Here is a 23120-nt window from a genome sequence, read left to right as displayed (position 1 = left end):
TAGCATTATAGTTGAATATTTTAGTTTGCTTTAAGTACAATGAAAGTGTTGAGTTTATGATAATATGAAAAGGGGGGATGGTGGCTGGCTGGAAGACCATTCATGACTGTTAACAAACCAATCCTCCGAGACAGATGTAATCTTGGGGGAAATTATTAAGTCTGACTGTCAATATGCCATTGCCAACCTGGCTTTAGTTGATACTTTTTAATAGATGATAATATCTACGGTCTGCTTATCAAATTCACAGATGAGAAAATGATGATAGAATGATAGAATCAACCTTCAAAACATTTTGACAGGATGAAATTATAGATCCAAAATAGGAATGAGTATAAACTACTATAATCTTTGCAAACACCTAAAGTGTACAGTTAGTAGTGTTTGAGTATCAATGTGCTATTACTTAACAGAAATTATCTAACATGCATCCATGTTAATGGATATAGCCAAAAAAACCACAAGAGGATTGAAATTATTAGGTTAAAATCTGGAAGAAAAACTTAGCACAGGTCATTTGCAAGAAGAAACATAAGATGTGACAAGGGGACATGGTGCCATAAAAGCTATTTTCAGTATCATTTAAGGGCTGCCACATGAAAGACGAATAAGACATGGCTCTGGAAGGCAGATTCATCTCCAATACAGTGATATATCAAGTGTGATATTTGCTTTTTAAAATAATTTCAAAGCATTAGACAAATGCCAGTGGTTGTCATGGTCAACATCATCATACATAAAACCTAAGAACATCTATAATCATGGGTTGAAGTTTAAGAGAGAAAACACAAAACTTCAAGTAAAGAATACAATTATAGCCAATCATAATCATAATAAATAATTAAATAATCAATCATAATTAAATAATTAACATGATTAAATGATTTTTCTATTTAAGATAGAGTGATCCTCTGTCAAGAGACTTCTAGAGTATGGATTGAGTTGTATATTCAACATCAGTGATTCAGAAAGTCAAATTTCAAAGTCTAAGTAGTTTAAGTACAATTAAAGAATGCTCTTTCAAAGTTAAAGTAATTAGCAGAAGCATCAATAAAAAATAAATAATAATGATGACAGCAAACATCCATACTGTGTACACAATGCTGGGCACTTTATATACAGTAACTTATTTAATCTTTACAACAGCCCAATGAAACTGGCATGTTATTATCTTCATCTTACAGATGAAAAAGCCACAGAGAGGTTAATATGACCAAATTTATATATAAAGAAACTAAAAGCAAAAAGTTAATAAATTTTTTAATGTAAATAGTTCTCATATAATTATGTTGACCTTTCATGAGTACATTAATATGTGCATCATCTTAATATCTTTATTATTATTATAATTTCTCTTTTGTATTATCTCAATAAATTAGAAACTTTTTGCTTTGGCAATGTAAACGTATAAATTCATCCTCAATTAAATGCTAAAAGGCAGACAAATTGTAATAGTCTTAATTTCCTGGCAAAATGAATTTTGGTAAAGAAAGGGTTGTAACTAGATGTGCTATGACTTTAAAGCTTAATTTAGTAATAAGGATTATCAACCTAGACTGTTGATCAATGATATTAGGAGACTGCTGAATAATTTAAAGGCTAAATTTTGTGCTTGTGAGGTCTGTGGCTTTCTTACAATTCTCAAAGGAATCTGAGAGCTAAAACAGCTTAAAGCTGAATGATTTAGGTGTTTCTTCCCTTTTCTTCAGGAAAACCAAGATATTTAATCATCTCTAGTTCTGTAATCCTTTGCTTATCTCTAGAATACATGATAAAAGAGGAATTTGGCAACAATTTAAGTAATCTATTACCTTTATTATTTTAGCATTCATGTATATCTAAGCTTAACTGCCAAAAAGCCTTTCAGAAATAAAAATGCAAATAGTTAAAAGAAAATTCACAAATTATTTAATTCCAAATGATGTTATTGTTTTCTTACCAGTTAACAACTCTTTGGTATCATCATCAGTAGGTTCACTTATTTCTGTATTGTTGCAGTCAGATAATTGATTAACTGGTTCACAGGAATGAACCATCTGCTCATCCATAACTTTAAGTAGTAAGAAGACAAACATGTTTGGATAATGAAAATAAAATCCATCCCACATTAAAGATATGCATAGGAAAGTAAAACTGAAACATACCAAAAGATACTTTGTACTCAAAACTAAATACCATTTAGAAATAAGCTTGAGAGTGATGCCTGTAAGTACCAGAGATTATGAAACTAAATAAAGTTGCTAAAATTACATATTTACCAGAATTAAAAATATGTAAGAATTTTAGGAAAATACAAGTCCAATTACAAGTTACAACATGTAAATATATAAATGGATTTTTGAACATTAATCATATTCAAATTAATTTTAATTAATTTTCAGTCTACTACTAAAATTCTAAAAGAATTGTATATATGAATATAAAAATTGATGTATAGGCAGAGTTTTTATATATGCTTTAAAAACCAACAAACATTCAAACACTTAAGGAAATTAATGTTAAGAAGACATATTCTACATATTCAAGTAGTTTACAGATTTGATTTTCTATAAGAATTTGATATATTCCAACTAAGTGAAAAATATTTAAAATTTTGGAAATGTTAATTCAATTATTTTTCTATTTAAGATAGTAATGTTTCAGCTTAATTTATTTCTGAGATTTTATGTTATACATCATTAATGTGCTGATCTTTATTACTAAAACAATAAACAGGACCAGTACAATTTCCTTTTAGTAGATTAATCTTCTATGGTGTCTTAAAAACATTTAAAAAAAAAAAAAATACAATTCTTTTTTCAAGTGCGTCCAATCTGACCGTTGTGAAAACTCTCTCACACATGCAATAGCCATGCTGCCAACTTCTTCTAAAGCTAATTTTGTTATCATGTACCTTTTCCGGCTTCTTCAATGACTTGTCTCACTGCTTTCTTTAAACTGTTTGCCCGCAACATTATTTCCCTGGGTTTGATGGCTCCTTGTGAGGAAGGCTTTGTAATGTCATCTGAGAGCTGGTCCTTGCATTCGCCCAGGGATTCTTCACTTGAAGATTCCACAGCATCTTCTTCTAGGACGACAGGGCTGACAGCGGAGAGGACAGGATCAGGCTGGGGCTCTGTGTGCAAAACTTGTAGCAGTTGTTCAAGCTTCTCATTTAGGACTGAACACTGAGAAAACAAAAACAGGGAAAGGAGGGAGAAATTCAAATGGAAGTAACATCAGCAAACAAGATGGAAGAATTTTTCATGTAAGGTGTTTTGAATGTTTAATCACTAGAGAGAAAAACTCTAAAATTCAATTGGCTATCATCTTTTATTTTGTAGATGTTTTGATTCAAGAAGCACCTAATTTAAATTTTAGTGGAGATGGAAAATAGATCAAAGTTAGGGTTGTATCTGTGAATGCTTTTCTCTCCACACAATTTCCAGTCCTTTTCCTCTCCATTGTTTATCTTTGGTGACATGCTGAGACAGAGTAGAAAGAGTTTAGAGACAAAAATATGGCTAAGAAAGGGTTCCCATTTTCTGAAACCCCAAAGAGTAGAGAAAGTGGCTGAACATTTCAAATGCATGTTTAGTTCCCTTCTTTTCCTTCTACCCAATTAAACTACCATCTAAAGCATGAATCTGGGAGAGTGAAGTCCTTTGCAAGCCCAAGTGGAGATGTGGAGATGGAAAATAGCCTTTTGTAAGAAGGTTCTCTGATGAACTTACAAAAGTAGAAACAGTGGCTTTTAAGATAATTAAACTATTGTTATTTTAGCATCAGAAAGCTAATGAAGCAGGGTGGAATCTGTAAAGAGAACAAGGTCTAGTGAATCCAAAGACCTGTGCTAGGAGAGAAATGGACCAGCCAAAGTTTGCTTGGAAAGAGAAAACTGTTCCTCTACACCGGTTGTGCAGCATTCTCCCCTGTGGCCTGATTGTTGTACATCACCTGGCAAGATGTCAAACACTGGGAGAGGGATTTGAACTATAAAATTTGGTTTGACGATGGTTTGTTTCCAGGATGCAGCATTACAAGGTAACCATAAATTAGAGTATTTTTAAAATCCTCATGGCCTAATAAAAGTAATTTTTCTTTAAATGTTTTCGCAAAGAAACCATGGAATCCATTTAGCTTTAAAATACAATTCAATGTAAAAACACTGTCAGTAAATAACTTGCATGCCCTGATGTGTCCCTCTTACTTTACTGGCCACGGCGTCCGCTACAACTGCATTTTCCAATGATCTGTCATATGCCTTCTCTACTTTGGCAACGAAGTCCTTTACGGTTTCACATAATATCCTTTGAGGAAGAGAAATTATACAATACAATCAGAACTCTTAGTAGGGTTTGTAATAGAAACTGTACAATTCAGTAAGTTTGCTCTGATTGATAAACACATTTAAAAAGAAGCACAATTAAGCGAACTGTCAAAATATCCAGATAACTTGTATATAAATCCATACTTCTACCTACTGTGTAGTGTCTTAAAGAACTCTAAAGCCTCCTACATGGGAAATGGATACATTAACAAATCCTGTTCTCCATAATTTAGAGTACTGTTAAGGTTAGAGCACACCTTTCTCAAATACTTAAAGAAGAGTACTTTTAGGGTGAGGGATATGGCTCAGTGGTAGAGTGCTTGCTTAGCATGTGTGAGGCCTCGGGCTTAATCCATAGCACTGCTTTTTCCTCCCTGCCCCCCCAAAAGAAAGTACTTTTAGATCTTTTTTAAACAACACATTATCACCCACAGCTCATGTTTTCATAACGAAAACTGTGGTGTCAAACTAGCATGGTTTGTCACTTGTGTTGTTCCTGTCCATCTACAATTCATCACATGGGTATCTTGATACCACATTTTTCCTGCAGAGAAAAGATGTTGTGTATTACGTTGCAAACCAATCTGTTATCTGAATTGAGTTATATTCTCTGTAAATCTATTCATTTTTCCCCCTTAAGATAACCAATGCAATAATATACAAGACTAATTTAATTCAGGTCTCATTAGTGTTGCCGATATATGGTTTACTTGCTTATTTTAATTACATTTGGTTTCTTTGCAATAGAAATAAACTATAAGGAAAAATAACTTGAAACACAAACAAAATCCGTCTTTCAGAAGCCTTTGGATATGGTATTGGATTAAAAACAACCACCAACAGAATGGTACATGATTAGGGTTTTTTGTTTTGTTTTGTTTAATAAGAATTTATGCTGTTGGGAACATTATTTTAAAGCATGGTTTGCTTTCTATCATGGCTATATATTGAGGAATTTGGAGAAAATGAAAAAAAAAATCCAGAAGTTATTTTTTCTACTAAATTCACAATTTCTCTGTTAGGTAAGTGGCATTAAGGGCAAGCTTCTAGATATTATGAAATTGACCCATTCAATGGATATAGGACACACATATATATGCCCAGACGAACATACCAAATCTTCACATTTGTCATCTAGGAAATAAATGCAGTACGCCTAACAAATTTTCTTTCATTTGTTGTTTTGGGGCAACCATTCCTATATTGACTTTGCTAGAATATAATATCTCCTAATCCCTTCAATCTGTTCGGTTGGCTTTTTTCCTCCCAGTGCTGGGGATCAATTCCAGGGCCTTGTGCATATTAGACAGGCACTCAATTACTGAGCTACACCCCAGCTCCCTTGTTTGACTTTTTGAGCTCAAATTCTATAAAGAATCTAGCTTAATATTTACAAGAGATGGTTTCATGTCCTTCATATCAAATTTTTCTTCTTGATGTTTTATACTTTTATGACATTTCTTAAAATATTAAGTCAGACTATCATGATTTTCTTTTGGGAGCTTTACTGACAATGTCTCTAAGTTGTCTCAATGTCTCTAAGTTTTCTCAATGTCTCTAAGGGACACCCCTTTTTGGGAGAGGAAATATTGGCATTCTCATCTCTTTTGTATACCTCCAAAATGGAGGTTTGTTTTGCCATTATTCTAACACTGTTTTGATATATAATTTCTTATGGATTTAGGAAACTTCATATGCCAGAACATTATCATTGCTACTTTTGTTGTTATTTACTAACCCCTAGTGACAAGAGCCATCAGTCCACTAATCTAGGAGTGAAAGGGGCAGCAGAGTTCTCCTTCCTCAACTGCACCACATTCCCAAGGCAGACAGTAAGCAAAAGATGATCCTGTAATCATCACAGTATGAAACTGTGAACCTGTGCCAAGAGAGGTAAGGAAGGGGAATATGAGTGAAGGTCAGAGGCTGCTTGCCACATAAACTGTGGGAAGAATCAGAAGAAAAACTCGGTCTTATGGCCCATAAGTTCCATATTCCAGAAGAAACATAGAATATTTACATTTTGGATCATAGAGTTTTTAAAATAAAATGTACAATTAAAAATAGTGTGACTTCAAGGTCCTATCAAGTAGATATTTGCAAATTGAGGAAAAAGAGATATAAGATGTGTTTACAATAGTAATGCAAAAGACACTCTTTAACTATACCCACAGTTTTCTATTTTAATACTTAAAGTTCTCTAGAAAAAGTGCAAAAATTAAATCAATGAAAATGGAACATTGATTTTTGCAAAGACCAACAAAATTTAAATCCCTGCTTTTATCTTTAATGTTAGAACTTCAGATATCTCTCACATTTTATTTCTTTGATTTTTTGTCATCCTTCACAGTTAACTATGCACCAAATAGTCACTTGAGGCTAACAACAGTCTACATTGACTATGCTTAATGCTTTCCACCATTATCTCAATTCTGTTTTACGAGATGTATTGTCCTAACTAGTATCTGTGTTTTCATTTATCAGTTTTCTATTTGCTTTTTAAAAATAGGGGCAATGGACAATAAAATATTCAAATACTATATTAAGATAAATATGCCCATGATACCCATATAGAATCACAGATCATAGAAAGGGACCTAAAAAATTTGTTTGTCATCTAATATAAAATGCTACAATCAGATATTAAAGGATATTTAGAAACATTAATGAATAATATCTAAAGACTCCTTGCAATGTATTGCTTGAAGAAAGATGTTTAATAACCTCTGCACCCATCTATTCATGCATGGAGGTTTACCTCAATTATCCTTAAAGTAGATTCCAAATCTAAATTCTACCATTTTATGACAATACCTCCAATTCTATTGTTTTTTTCCTGTCAGTTACCTCATTTTCTGAAAATTTCATATATAGACCAAATGCCATTCATTTTAATAATTAGAGTTAAGTAGAGTTAGTCAACAAAAAACCCTAAGTAATGCCTACCTACTGTTAATGCTAGTAAAGTTTAAAATCTACTGAGAATAAAATAAAACACATTTATATTTCAGGTAAAGATTGTTATTTAATAACTTTTCTATTTTTAATTAATAAATGGTATCAATTGCTAATTAGAGTTTCTGGTTGTAAGATAACTCCTTATACTCTACTGAATTGATAAAACCCCAGACAAAATCAAAGAAATAACGTTTGAGGTTCACCTATATTAGTTAAACTACACCTTAGCTATATTTTTGAAATATAGTTTTTCCATTAACATTTAAATATTTTTAAATAGTAAAAACACCTATTTTATGAAATAACTATAATCACACAAGGAAGTTATTTTCCTTAATATTTATTCACTTTTTCACTTATTCAACACATACATGGCGTTAACATAAGAAGAAAATTCTTTATTTTCGTCTAGGTGGTGGTTACATAGGTACACATATGTGAGGAATTTCTTTGTAATCATTGAGTTGTATCTTTGTGGTTTGTGTACTCTTTATATATCAAGAGTCAATAGGATTTTTTTGTTGTTGTTTTTTATAAGCAGAAGGAACTACTGCAGATTTATTTTATTTTATTTTTTATAGCTGGGGATTAAACCCAGGGCCTCATCCATGCTAAGCAAGTACTCTATCACTCAGCTATATCTCCAGTCCCAATTATGGGTTTTTAAAGCCTTAAAGAAACATATAAACCAAATGAAATCTGTGAACCTTGTTTGGATTTTAATTTGAAGAAACTAACTATTTAAAACATTTTGAGGGGCTAGGACTATAGCTCAGTGGCAAAGCACTTACTAGCACATATGAGGCACTGGGTTTGATCATTAACACCACATAAAAATAAACAAATAGAAGCATTATGTCCATCTACAACTCAGTAATAAATATAGAGCATATAAACTGTAACTGGAGGACATGGAAGATGTAATATTGATGGTACTAGAGAATTATTAAATTTATTGGATTTTTAAAAAAAGATTATATATATGTATATGTAATAAAAATAGGATAAAATTATTTCTCATATTTGCTTAAAGATACTATAGCAAAACTAGGGAGTAGATGGCAAAATGCTGATAAACACTGAAGCTGAGTGATGGGCTTAGTGGGAAATTATCATGCTTTTATGTAGTATTTGAAAATGTCCATTAAAAAAACAAAATAAAAAATACATTGTATTAACTGGCATAATGTCCTCTCTTTTCTCTCTTGAACTCTTTAGAGCAAATCCACCCAATTTTAATCTGGGGTTGTGACATCAGGACAGTATCAGGCTGCTGAGCACAGAAGAGTAATAAGGAGACCAGGGTGAAAATGGAATTGTTTAAAGGCAAGAGAGCAGCTTGGAGAGAAACCCAAAACTCAGGCTAGGAGCATGGCGTAAACAAAGAGCCAGACCAAGGTCAGAAAACATTTGAAATGTAATTAGGGAAATGAGGTGATAATACCATAATTTAGTATACTATGATACTATAATTTAGTATATTTTTAGCACTCTGTAGTTTATATGCTCTATATTTATTACTCAACTTAATTCTCCTAAGAGTTCCATGAAGGGAAAATAATAGGCATTCCTTTCCCTTCTTATGCTGGTAAAAACCAGACACAGATCCCAAGGCTAGTGAATAAGTGTCAACTAGGACACAAATTTACTTGACCCATGATTTTCAAACTGTTCTCTAAATGCTTTCAGAATTCCATAAATGAGTGTTTCAAATTTCATTTAGAAATATAGCACATAATATTTTTAAAGCCAAACGATTATTAGAAACATGACAGACAAATAATATGTTAACATTTACTTTGAAATCGACTAGTTTTTGTGCTACTCTTGGACTAAAGAATTTTCTGCCATTTTTATTTTATGAAAGACAATGTCCTTATAACTGTATGATCAAATTAGGTACAGAAATAATTGAAAACTGCATCAAATATGAGATTATAACTCATCTATCACCTTATTGCTTACTCTTTCAAAAATGTCTTTAATAATTTAAGCTCATCCAATTAACATCAACAAAACAATGTTAATTTTTCAATACTGGAATGCTGTGTAAGATTTTATTCAAAAAAAGGTTTTCACTGATAAGAATGTTGTACTACACAGGTATTAAGATTAAGAATGATAAGAAAGAGCCAAGTTGAGGTGGCACATGCCTATAATCCCAGCTGCTGAGGCTGAGGCAGGGGGATCACAAATTCAAAGCCAACCTCGGCAATTTAGTTAGGCCCTACACAATGGAGTGAGACCTTGTCTCAAAATGAAAAATAAAATGGGATGGGAATGTGGTTCAGTGTTTAAGCACTTCTGGGTTCAATCCCTGGTATTAAAAAAAAAGAAGAAGAAGAACGAGAAAGCAGTGGCTACATAATGATCTTTGTATCTGTCCAAATTTCATGACCTGAACTCCATTTAATTAAAAATACATAAAATGTATAGGAGACAGTGATCAAACATATCAAAACTCGAAGGTCGATAAAAGGCTTTGCTAAAAGGTAGTCAGATAAAATATTTAACTACAGTGGATTAAATAAGGAATCATTCTTTTATAATTTGTTACACCTTTTCAAACCTTCCTTTCCAACTTGCTGTCTTTTCTAGCAATGTTCTCTTAAATGTCCTATAAATAAGCATTTATTCATGAGACAAAGGTGGCAAAGTCAAATATCTATAGGGATCCAGATAGTAACACATGTATGAATTGTGGCCAGAAAGAGAAAGGCATTAAGGAGTGCTGAGGCCTGGGACAAACTGGAAATTTACATATTTCACCATAAAGCAATACAATTCATTAAATAATAAACATAAATCAACCAGCAGTACTGCCCACCAGTCTGCAGTCCTTTTCTGCCTACAACAACCACTTGCTTCCACTCCCTTAATCCACTGAACTTTTTTTCTATTGTTCAGGGCTGTTTCCTGTTCCTGCATGAGATGTCATCAAAAGCAATTCTGACTACATTTGTACTTCTGTCACAAGTAAGTTTTCCCTTTAGATTTCTCTTCTCTTTCTTCTTCACTGCAAATGAAGTATGTGAGATACTAAAATTAGTGTATTTTTCCTTTACCTCTTTCCCGCTCCCTTTCTCTCCTTCAACCCATTCTTTGTCTCCTCTCTTTCTGCATAATAGTAATATCTGCTGCTAAACTAGACTCTTTCAGCATTCTTTCACTTATCACTTGAAAATTTGGGGTGGTTTCATCCCCTTCCTCTGGTCAGCCTTCCAGTTCTCATGACATCATTATAGGATGCTTCCAAACTAAATTCTAAATTCCAGCCAGGCAGCATTTGGGATAATAACATCAAGTAGCTTTGGCTCCATGTATGCAATCAACTTAACTAAAATCTGATAACTTTGAATTAAAACATAATTATACAATTTAAACATGCTGAGAAATGTCATTTTGAAAAATCTCATCGTTGTTTTCCTTTTACTGAGGTAAACAGTTCCTAAGCAGTAGTGTTTTTAGAAGTAAGAAGTTATAACAAAATGTGCTTTCCATGTTATAATTAATCATAATCTACTTTTAAATAGACATCAGATTGATTAACCTCTAAATACTTATTACAAGTTTTTGACAAAAATGTGTCAAATTAAGCAGATATATATATATTTTTTCCACTCCAAATAAAATGCTAAAGTGATTTTTTTAAAAAAATCAAATCAAATTCAGTACAACTAATTTTGTGAATTTCATAGATATTTTTTGAAAAGAAAAATTTTCAAAAACAATATAAGCAGGAAGAAGCAGCTTTCCTTTAATTTTTACCATGTAACTATTTCATGACTCAAACTCCACAACTCACTTGGCAGACGATACAATCACTGTTTGTTCATCGGAATTGAGGATTTTTGTAAGATGAGCTGCAACGGAGTCTTCATAAATCGTCATCTGAAACAAGAAAATACCCTATGCTATATTATTGTTGTTGGCATATATACAGCTCCATCATTACTGCTTCTAAAAGAGCTGCTCATGACACAAGTGAAACAGCAATTGCTACAATGAAAAAGGAGTCATGAAAAATAGATAAAAATTTCCTTTCTGTTACAGGCTTTCATTTTCTGGAATTCTTTAACGTATATTTTTAGAAGAGTCCATTAAAGGCTAGAAAGCAGGGATGGCATGCCTATATTCCCAGTGACTTAGGAGGCTGAGGCAGGAGGATCAGAAGTTCAATGCAGTCGCAAAAACTGAGTGAGACCCTGTTTTGAAATAAAAAATAAAAAGGGTTGGGGATGTAACTCAGGGGTAAAGTGCCCCTGGGGTTCAATCCCCATTACTGGGGAGCAGGTAGGGGAAAAACCCACAAAAAGCCCTTAAATTTAAAAATAATATTTTTTTGAATATGAGAAGAATTCTTAAAAGCCAGATAACCTAATTCAAATGGGCAAAAGTAATTTAAATAGGAGAGCTACTGATGATCCATAAACAGATGGAAAGATGTTCAACCTCATCAGCCATTCACCAAGTGTAGACTAAGACCACAACACACTACCACCACATGTCTACTAGAAAGGAGATGAAGACAGCAACAAGTGAAAACTGCCAGATGTTGGAAGGACAGTGGAGCTACAGAACTCTCATAGCCTTCTGAGGAGAGTGCACATTGACACCAACACTCCAGAAAACTATTTGGTAATATCCATGAAAGCTGAATGTACACTGGGCACAGTGGTGCATGCCTACAAACCCAGTGGCTCAGGAGGCTGAGGCAGGAGGATCATGAGTTCAAAGCCAGCCTCAGCAAAATTAAGGCACTAAGCAACTCAGTGAGACCCTGTCTCTAAATAAAATACAAAATAGGGCTGGGGATGTGGCTCAGTGGTTGAGCGCTCCTGAGTGCTGAATGGCTGAATGTATGCATGAATGCATGATACCACAGGAATCAGAGATTCAACTTCTAACAGCCAAAAAACACAGGTGTGTGTTTAGCAAAAGACATGTACTAGAATGTTCATGCAGCATTCACTCAACAGTAGAGTGGATAACAAACTGTAGCATATCTGTGGAATGGGACACTGTGGAACAATGAGAGGGGATGATGCTCAATTACCCCACAATGTGGCTGAATCTGACAAACATAATGTTGAGTGAAAGGATCCAGATACAAAAGGGAATATGCAACATGGTTCTATTTTATAATATACAAAAAAAAGATGAAATGAATCTATGTTATTAGAAGCTGGGAGAGTAGTTACAGGGGGGAGGTGTGGGATGGTGACTGAAAGAGCCGTGAGGGGAATTTGTGGGGTACTTGAATGTTGTCCTGTGATCTGGGTGCTGATTATATAAATTGGTTTAGTTTGTAAAAATGTACCAAGCTCTTTATCTATGATATGCATACTTTTCTACATGCATGTTATGATTCAACAAAAAGTTTTTAAAAATGCGATCATACAGTCGTATAGTCATGTATGTGATCAATCATGTAAACAAAGCTTTCTCTCAAATAACAACACCCACACAAAAAAATCAAAATGCCAAGTGCCCTATATCCCCTTTTCTATTTGACTCAAACTTTGACATCATGTTGAAAGAGATCATCTTCCTGATACATAAAAATATGCATAGTATTTAAACAATCTCACATTCACAGCCTCCTTTTAAATGTTTGCTTTAATATATTCCATAGCTCAAATTTTTTCAATATAAACGACAGGTTCTATTCAAGCAGGCCTGATGCTGCCATACTCAGATATCTTTTCATTGCTTTTCCCCAACCAGCATCAGTTTATTCAGACTTAACTGAAGATTAAGTTAATGCTCCCCCGAAAAAAAACTTTCTGACTAGCCTCTTCCCAAAGCAATGTCAGTTCTAATTTACAGTCAAGTGCACTGGTTACTCTTTTAAATTTCTATCTTAACCTACTTCAAAAGCAGACCAAATAGAGAAAAGTTATTTTACATCAATGAAAAGGAGGAAGGGCAGGAACTTTAAATTTACACCCATATTGTATTGACGGACCCACAAATCCATTTTACCAATCTCCTGATTTAAATGCCAGAAACTGCATTTTTAGAGATCAGAAAAACAGAAGTACATCTTTTAAAACTACAAAATAAGGAAGTGCCTTTTAGAGATTAGTTTTCTCTTCCCTAATGGGTGAAAAATATTTTAAATGACCATTAATGCCATTGACTAATGAATTAATATCAGTTGATTAATTTATTGTCATTTGACAAATGACATTTGCAATTTACATCTTTAAAAAATCCAAGTTGTTATCCATTAGAGATATTCAAAGAAAATAATGCCAACCCTTTCAGAGTAAAATAAAATAAGCTTTATGTCCAAGGATAAAATTATATGTGTCACTCATTAATCACTTAGCATTAACTGTTAACATTTTGTGTGTGTGTGTGTATGTGTGTGTGTGTGTGTGTAGCAGGCATTAATGTTAAGTACTTTGTATACTTTTAGCCCTTTAACTATTCTGTTTTACAGTCAAGGAACTTGAGAAAAAGGTAAGCTGAGTAACCAGCCTAATACCCATAGTCAATGAATTACTCAGGAATTCAAAAACAAAGTATTTAGCTTACTTCTATTATAGTTTTCAAGGTAAAAAATAAAATCACAGATAATAAAGTGTTTTCTTGATGTTAGCTGGAGGGTGTTCAGGCCTTGGTCCAAGCCAGACAGAATGTCCACTTAATCTGTAATATTAAAGGCTGCAATCTGTTTGTTAAGAAAATCAGTTAAAAAAAAAAATTAGCTGAGCTTCGTGGCACAGGGCTATAGAGTGACTTGGGAGGCCAGAGCAGGAAGATCGCAAGCTAGAGGTCAGTCTGGGCAATTTAATGAGGTCCTATCTCAAAATAAAAAATCACAAGGGCTTAAAAAAAAAAAAAATCCACAGGGGCTGAGGATGTAGCTCAAGGGTAGAGTATCCTCAGTTCAAACCCTAGTACTGCAAAAAATTTTTAAAAAGATGAAGTTTCATTCAAGCCCACCTGCACCAAAAAAAAAAAAAAAAGTAAGAGATTTCCTTTATGTACTTAACACCTCATATTTAAGATATGATTACATAAAAATGATAGAAGGCAATTATCTATCTTTATTTTATATACTAGAAAACAGACATTTCTGAAGTAGGTAGAACAAAAGAATTTCCCCTTTTCTTTTTTTGGAAAGAAAATTAATAACATTTACAAAAATACTATTGAGAAAAGAACAGTTTCCACAAAAAATGTGTTTGATGGTTATAGCAGATGGAATAATATAACTAAAAATGTTCCTGGAAATGTGGTAGGACAATGAGTGACTTTTAGATTCTTTTTCATATAATTTTCTATTTTAAAATTTTTTTAGATATAATGTTTTCTACTTTTATATCAGAAAATATTTTAAAATTACAATTAGCTTCTCTAAGGAATAGCCCTATTTTCCAGTTATCATCCCTTGCCCTAGTTTTGACAAGATCATAATTTTCTTAATGACAAAACAAAGGTTCCATTTGTAAAATAAACAGATAAATTTTCCTAAAGGGAAAAATAAGCTCTCATAGATCAAATGGTCTTAATGAGTCAGAGAATAATCCTCTGAAAGTCAGGTTCTGTTTTAAATCTCTACTGCTTGAAGATTTAATCAGAATGCTGAGTCTTTTAAAATGTTGTCTAAAAACTTCAGGCAGTTGCGGTCTTTCTGGAATGAAGTGACCTATCTTAATTCCTTGGTTTTCTCTAGATCAACAGGCTTAACCCTGTCTTTTGCTCCCTTCAAAGAACAGGCAAAGCTTAGGATCAGTATACAATATTCTGGCTACAAGTACTGGTCTGTTTGGAGATTGTTTAAGGGAGCTGGGCTAATACCCGATAATCAACGGGTGCTCATGAACAAGGGAGAAGATGAGTGGAAGCAAGCTGGAAGCTGGCCCCTTGAGCTCTGCTGGTAAAAAGGAAGCAGGAGGTAGAATAACCAAGGAGAACTACTGAGAGCTGAGAAAGGACCTTATATTCCTGCTGCACATCACTGAATCCTCACAACACTGCAGGCTCATGTCACAGATAATGTTAATAAGGCCCACAGGGGCAAGTGACTAGGGTAAGGCCACACTCCCTGTGGGGGTGGTCATGGAAGGAGTGTAAGCTGGATCTTTAGGATTCTTTAATCTGGGGAGAGAATTAGAAGTAGTCAAGGAGGCAATAGTCCCCCAAATTAACATAAGATGAAGTAAGCATGCTACAGCTACCATTAGAGTACGTTTTCTCTTTTTTCCCCAAGATGTCAACCCCCTTTTTAAATGATAAATACGAAAAAGGTAAAGTCTTACATAAAATTCTTCAGGTGCTTCTGGAGGTCCCGGAAGTAGAGAAGCCTTTGGTGGCAATTTGAGTTCATATGTCATTATACTCCACCTGAAGGGAGAAAATCCTTTGGTCTAAAACGCCTTTAAAATTTAACAAACTGTTCTTATTTCATCATATATCTGTATTTGTGAACTATGGCTCTATTGTATCTTAATCAAAAAATGAGAAAGAGATACAATTTTGGTAATCTCATAAAATATTGGATTCATATTTATGATTTCAACATTTTACCATTTCTCCACGAAGTGACGACTTCTAAACGTTTTAAGAGCGTGCCCATAGTAAGAAATGTTCAAATGTAACAAGACTTCTCATTCTTCATTAGGTGTAATGCATTGTGACTTTTTTATTCAATTCTTTTAAAATTATGATTACTGTAAATTATTAAGTATATTACAAGTTATTGATGCATCACAACCAAGAATTCCAAAACAGTGTCCTAGATTAAATAAATGTATACCGCCTATGAAAAACACAATATTCCCATGTACCGACCATTCTTGCCAAAGCAACTTACACATACATACGTGAAACAAAATAGGTGAACTCCTAATTTAAGAAAGAATAAATTTAAGCATAGGATTGAGGGAGAAATGTTAATAGAAATGATACTTAATTCAAACAAATTTATTTCAATTAACTATTAATATTAATTTCAAAGCAAACATTGAATCATTGGTATTAGAGAAAAGCAATCAACTTAGGATAATTCAAGCCTTCTAACTAAAATAATAATTTCCAAAACTGAAAAGAAATATTGGGTCATGGCATTATTGTAGACTACAAAATGTAAGATGAAGATTTTACACAGAAACAAAGCATTATAAAAATAGTAGTATAATACATGACTTTTAAGAAAAATGGAATCCAATGATACAACCTAGAGGCAAATCCCAAGGTCGTTATTTAAACTGAGCTTGGTGTATCAGACTAATGAGAATAAATCTTTGCATAAAAACCCAAATTCCCAGGAATTCCTCCAATAAACATACATTATGTGTTAGGTTATATAAACTGAATAGTTATTTGAAGCTACTATTCTACTCTTAACATGAAAATATTATGAAGAAATATATATTTGAGTGCTGAAAGCCATTCATTCATTCATATAACCATCCACCCATCCATTTGTGCAACAGATATATATTGAACATCTCAAAGTAACAGAGTCTAAAAACACAAGAGTGAAGAATGCTTTCCTAATGTATATTCTACCTCAGAAAACAGGGATAGTATAAGTAAACAAAACAATTAAATTTGCAAGTATCTAACAGAGAAAATCACAATTGGAAACATAAAAGTCAAGTTCTGTATAGCTGGAAATACTTCTCTGGTCAAAAGAGTGATTTAAAAAAAGGGAAAGAAACCCATCCAATGTCTATACCTTCCTTGCCGTACCTCCCTCCTACATAGAAAATGGTTGGAGCTGAAGAAGCAGGAGAAAGTGGCAGCAAGAGAGGAAAGAGTAAGGCAGAAGTAACAGCTAGCAGAGTCAGAGGCCAGAAAGCTAGAACTTCTCTGCTGACTATATGTTTAAGGACAGGAGAGTGAAATGTTGAAGAAAGACCCTAGGAACTACTGATGGAACTCTAAACTGCAAGTTCTAGTACTTTCTAGCTACGCAATTTTGATCATGTAAAAACCTTCGTTTTACCAGGAAAATGGAGATGACAATATTGGTTCTCTTTAGGAGCACTGATGATTGAGGAGTAAAATGATTGGCAGTGCCAGGCAGACAGAAAATACTAGTTATTTTTATTCCCATTGTCTGCAGAAGCTTCAATTTTATGTTTTAATAAAATAGTCATCATAATGCTTCCCTAATCCATCCTATAAATTTATAATTGGAGCGAATAGATACATATGATTTGGAATACAGTGATTTTTTTCTTTACATCTTTGCAAATAGTAAATTAGGGGAAAAAGGGAACAAAATATTCTTTTGTTTCTAGCAATAACATTGGATTCCATTTTTCTTATTTCCTAGGTTTTTGAGTCTCTTTTGATTTTTATTTTTTCCTTGTGTTTTCCCCAGGCTTGTTGGTATGAAGCAGGAGTTTCACTATAAAGATGCTATTTCTCAGCTAATTAAAAAGTGAATTTCTAGAATACCATGGAAAAACACATATCCAGGGTAGAGGAAACATCCAATAACACTTCCTAGGATGCAACAGGAAGCAGTGCTCTTCAAATCTTTAATGAAGAAAGTATTTAAAATATTTCATGTTATTTGGAAAGCACAGAATCGGACAGTTGTTCAGTAAATCACCTCCAAGCTCTTTTATAAATAATGGTGATTTTATTTATTTATTTATTTCCAATTCCCCCCAGGTATAACCAACAAATAAAAACTATGTGTATATATATTTAAGGTGTATAATTTGATATTTTGATTTATACATCAAGCCAATTAACTTTTCCATCTCTTCACATGGTTCCTATTATTATTTTTTTTTTAAAGAAAACCTCTAAGCTTTTTTAAGAATTAGAAACTGAATCCAGCTTCACCCTAGACTATGCAGTCAAACTATAGGAGTGTTTCTCATACAATTTTGGATAAATATAGACAAATATTCTATTGTGCAGCTCTCTTTTCAAATAGTCTGTCAGCAAAAAAATCATGCATTACAGTATTACCTTATGACAGACAAGGTTACAATTAATTTGGTTACAGCTCATCTTAGAGTAATTACATTTTAGATTGGTGGCTCCCTGATGAGATTTGTTGTTTTCGGGACGACTTCCACAGATGGCTAATCCTATCAACGTTGTTTTGAGTCATGCTACCTCACGTCTATAATGATATTTTGACATTTGTCTTCTACTCATGGGGGTGGGGTAATTGCTGCTTACTAAATCCTGTTATTCCCTATACCCAAATTCTAAACACCTCCTGCACACCACTTAGCTATATACTGTGATTTCTGTTTTACATGTGGGCTACTCAGAGGGAAAGTGGGTATGGGATGTGAGCAGGGACAGCATAAATATAGTGATAAGCCCTTCATTCAAAGCTGTCTTCCTAACACTTCCCTGTTCTGGGGACAGGATGCTTTATCTTTTTTAAAAATTCAGTTCCTTGTTGGAACAATTTGTTTGTAATGTGTATAATTAAGGAGAGATATTCTAACAAACAAAAAGTTTGTCTTTGCTTTTCTGAAGCCACATGATGATGGGGGTCCTACTTTTCATACTCACCAACCCCCCACTACACACCAAATTAACTATTTTATTTATCCTACTTGAACAGTGATTAAAAGTAGTTATATCCTATGTATCAATCTACACTTTAGAACAATGGATTCATTGGAATACGATGTGTTTCCCCTCAGTTTTACAAAAAATTCATTCATTCAGAAAATATCTTAATTGAGTATCAACTCTGTTCAAGGCCTGGTTCTCAATCTCAGGGAGCAAATGGTCGACAAGTCCAGGAAATCTCTGCCTTCATGGGTGTATAGTCAGTAAAATTTAACTTATCAAAAAATGATTTCTGTATGCCATTTTCAGTCTAAGATTAGTAGAGAATTTTCTCTTACCTGTCTAACATTTTGGTACTGGCTCGTTCCAGCTTCTCTAGTATCTGAGGAAGTTGCGTGTCATCGTCATATGAACCTCCCCAGCCAAGAACTCGAGCCAGGTCATTGCCTGTTCCCAAAGGTAATACTCCCAGTTGACACTACGAGAGAGTGCAAGAGTGAGGCTTTCAGAAAAGTTGAGAAATAAGGACCATTACATTTCTGCACCTCTCTGGAAAATAATGTTAGTATACATTCACGTCAACTAGCAAGGAAAAGAATTAGCACTTGCCTGTTTATTCAAGTTGAGCTTATCGATTTCTGACAAAACCCAACCTACACTTCCATCTCCTCCACAAACAAGAATCCGGAAATTGTCAAACTTCTGAAATAATCTTAAACTAAAAGTAAAAATTATTTCATTTTAGTAAAAATAAATAAAAATCACTTTTTCTAATTCTTTGTCATTCTTGCATGCATTGGTATTAAGTTCAGATAAAATATAAAAGCTCTCATTTATCTACTAATTATACTATAAAAATTATTGATTGCAATTTTTAATTCAAAAAAATCTCTGAATCAAAAGGATGAAAGGGAACTACAAGCAGAAATGGAGGAAAAGGGAGCAAGAAATAAGGAAACAAAATCGAAGCAGAACCAGGAAAGAACTACAGGTAAACATGAAATTGTGAAAGTGGTGGCTTTTCTATTTTAACAAGAAGGATATATTATATCCTTAAGAATTATAAACCAGGGGGAATCGAGGATGGGATGCCAGTAAGTGGCACCGAAGCAATTCTTAAAAGACACTTACCAAACCTTGCCAACATGCGGCCGTAAGTACAGTCGGCCCACCTTTTCTCCTCTCCTCTTAGTCTCAGGCCAATTCTTTCACTTCTATCTCCCTTCATCTCAACTTTTTTTTCCTTTTTTCTTTTTTTTTAATTTGTGTGTGTGTGCGTGCGTGTGTGTCTGTCTGTCTGTAGATGGACAGAATACCTTTATTTTATTTGTTTATTTATACGTGGTGCTGAGGATCAAACCCAGTGCCTCACACATGCTAGGCAAGCGCTCTGCCACTGAGCCACAACCCCAGCCTTTATATCAACTTTCCACACATTTTACCTCCTAAATGTACCTTTGTAAAACTCAAGTATAGTGGGAAATCTGGAAAATATATCATAAGAACAACCCCAGGAAACTTCACAAAGATAGATCCTTGGGGGCTTAATAAATGGGAAAAATAAATATCACGAGTATAAGAGAGCAGATGAAGCAGTAGTTTGGTGGTAGTGGACATGCTTCAAATGTATGAGGCCCTGGGCTCAATCCCTAGCACCAAAAATAAATATACACCTATACAAATTCCTAAATTAATTAATTAACAGAAGTATGGAGAGTTATAAAAAATAGACATGTCAGAAAAGAGAATGAAATTATCAAAGAACAGAAGACACAAAGAAGGTGAGAGGACATCTGAGAAAATGCTGGGATCCAATCAGGGGCAAGAGAGAGACGTACAGTTAGGGAAGGGGTAGGGTATAAATGAAGACAACTAGTGTCCGTGTAGAACAGAGGACCCGAGACTCAGAAAGAGAAAGGCAGTGCAAAAAGGACAGAAGACCTTGAAGGGACAAAAGTGACAAGAGACACAAAGAGAAACAGGAGAGAAACAGAGAAGACAGAGGAAAGTGCCAGTTTGTAAATGAGTGCTTCTCAGGCACTGGTATCAAAAATCCCAATTTCTGGCCTTGGGATCTAGCTTTATAGTAGAGTACTTGCCTAGTATGTACAAGGCCTTGGGTTCAATACCCAGGACTGCAGTAAAATAAAATAAAATTCCCATTGCTACTTCTGTGTTCATACTTGAAGGTCATAGGGAAATCCTCAGGAAAAGCTAAGTAACCTTTGCAAATCACACAGAGATTAAAGAGCCCTCCATCAGAAGATACAGCATCCTCTTTAAGAAAAATCATATGCAAACACTGTAAATGTGTCTCAAGGCATATCGCCCCTCAGTAAAAATACTATTTAATTTTTTTCAGATTTTAAGTTACATAACATACTAGAAAACTGGGAGGTGGGGGGGGGGGGAGTCAGCCAAAGTATTTTGTTGTCATTTATGTGAAAATCAAATTCTTTTTTTTTAAATATTTTTAGTTGTAGATGAACACAATATATTTATTTTTGTTGATTTAGTTTTTTTATGTGATGCTAGGGATTGAACCCAGTATCTCATTCATGCTAGGCAAGCACTCTACCACTGAGCCACAACCCTAGCCCCTAAGTCAAATTCTTGAGGAACTGTCCTTGAGATCCATGATAACATCTGTAACTTGGTGAAATCACTGATTATGTACATTATATATAAGTTAATACTAGCCTTCCTTGAAAATAATTTTTCTAATATTAGCTTTTATTTTATATTTATGGAAATTGATCCTTCTTGGAGCTAAACAAATTGATAGTAGTGTTTGATATTATATATATATATATATATATATATATATATATATATATATATATATATATAAATTTTTCTTAATAAATTTGAAATTTGGAAATTTTGGTAAAAATAGGGAATTTATACAACAGATTTATATAACTGTCAAAAAGCTTATATTAAAACTTTAAATAATGAAAGCTTTAAATAAGGGAGAAGGAGGGAAGACCAACATAGGAGATCAAGTGGAATCAATTTTCATGAGATGAAAAGCCAGACACATTTCATGCCTAGTACTATATTTCATTCAAATAATATTTATCAATAACGAATTACCCCAAATGAGGACCTCCGTTCATTAAATCAAACACCTGAGCCGGATTTAGCAATTGTTTAAAACGACGAAGAAACTTGACTCCCTGATTATCTCCACTCTTAGAATTGACAAAAACCAATAAAGGACTAACACAGAATGAAAATGTTGCTCTACAGAAACCTGTAAAAAAAAATACACATACAGCATAAGATCAATAGGTATTATTTTCCTTTTTAAATTATACTGAACATTCACAGAAAGGAAGATAAATTCATAAAAATAAAAAATCTTGCTTATTACTAGAACATTCAGGTATAATGTAGACTCACAAGTGGAGGTTTACTATTAAATACTAAGAACATAGGACTTCTCATTTAAAAATATGTTCTATAATAAAAAATGATAATAAAGACAAGAAAAGTATTAACCACAGATAATTTGAGATATACCATCTGTCTTAACAATATAATTATAAGAAAAACTAAGCAAAGTCCATAGATTCACATTTGTAAAGAATTCATATGATCATTTTTACTATTTTAAAATGATTTAACTGTTCTTTGATAAGGCCTGAGAAAATATTAAAATTTATAATAAATAAAAAAACCTAGATACGTCAGAGATAGGGAGGCAATCAATAGCACAAGTTTTAAAAATCATATTATTTAAGCTTTATATCTTTATATCTAAAATATTTACTGGCTTAATTTACTTAAAATTTCAGAAGGCATAAAGCACATTATAAATGCCAGACATTAACAACAGTACATAGTAAAAGCCTTTTGTAATACAACTTGCTTAGAAGGAAGTTATTAGTATGCTATCCTGAAACCAGTGTTGTGAAAAGTTTCCTCAGCACTTACAATTAAGTTGTAAGATTCTGGAAAAAGTGAATGCATTTATAGGATATAAATTTCTGCAATGAAATTATAAGAAAACAAATTTTAATAACAGCCATGCTAATGAGCAATTTCAATTATGGTGGAAAAAAACACTTATAAAAATTAGCCTGTTCAGATTATGCTTCAGTACAGGATAATGATCTTATTTTATTTACTTAAATGTAAAATCTAAAAGTCTCATACATGGTAATTTTACCAATAAGCTAATAGCTATATTACAACTTTCATTTTAAAAGATTCTTTTACAAATTAAATATGCCATTCAGAAATTTAAATGGAATTATTATATAAAAATTTACCAAAATAACCAATTTAAGTTCTATTTATTTTAGGAAAAGAAATGTACATATCAATATTAAATATA

The 23120-nt window shown here is 33.3% G+C and overlaps 1 protein-coding gene across 1 annotated transcript in view; it reads right to left on the bottom strand.

The window, feature by feature from the left end:
• Positions 1 to 23120, bottom strand: part of Dgkh (diacylglycerol kinase eta) — a 183923-nt gene that overhangs the window by 45426 nt on the left and 115377 nt on the right. Inside the window, exons 10-17 of the mRNA XM_076872669.1 lie at positions 21875 to 22034; positions 19388 to 19496; positions 19117 to 19256; positions 15541 to 15625; positions 11073 to 11158; positions 4190 to 4289; positions 2894 to 3167; positions 1940 to 2050 (exon numbers count right to left, since the gene is read on the bottom strand). Of these exons, the coding sequence (XP_076728784.1) occupies positions 1940 to 2050; positions 2894 to 3167; positions 4190 to 4289; positions 11073 to 11158; positions 15541 to 15625; positions 19117 to 19256; positions 19388 to 19496; positions 21875 to 22034 (1065 nt within the window). The remainder of the gene's footprint in view (positions 1 to 1939; positions 2051 to 2893; positions 3168 to 4189; positions 4290 to 11072; positions 11159 to 15540; positions 15626 to 19116; positions 19257 to 19387; positions 19497 to 21874; positions 22035 to 23120) is intronic.

This window comes from Callospermophilus lateralis, chromosome 12 (genome assembly GCF_048772815.1).
Source record: "Callospermophilus lateralis isolate mCalLat2 chromosome 12, mCalLat2.hap1, whole genome shotgun sequence".
Classification (NCBI taxonomy): domain Eukaryota; kingdom Metazoa; phylum Chordata; class Mammalia; order Rodentia; family Sciuridae; genus Callospermophilus; species Callospermophilus lateralis.
The sequence above is the reverse complement of the archived record's forward strand: the minus strand, read 5'-3'. Positions and strand labels throughout refer to the sequence as shown.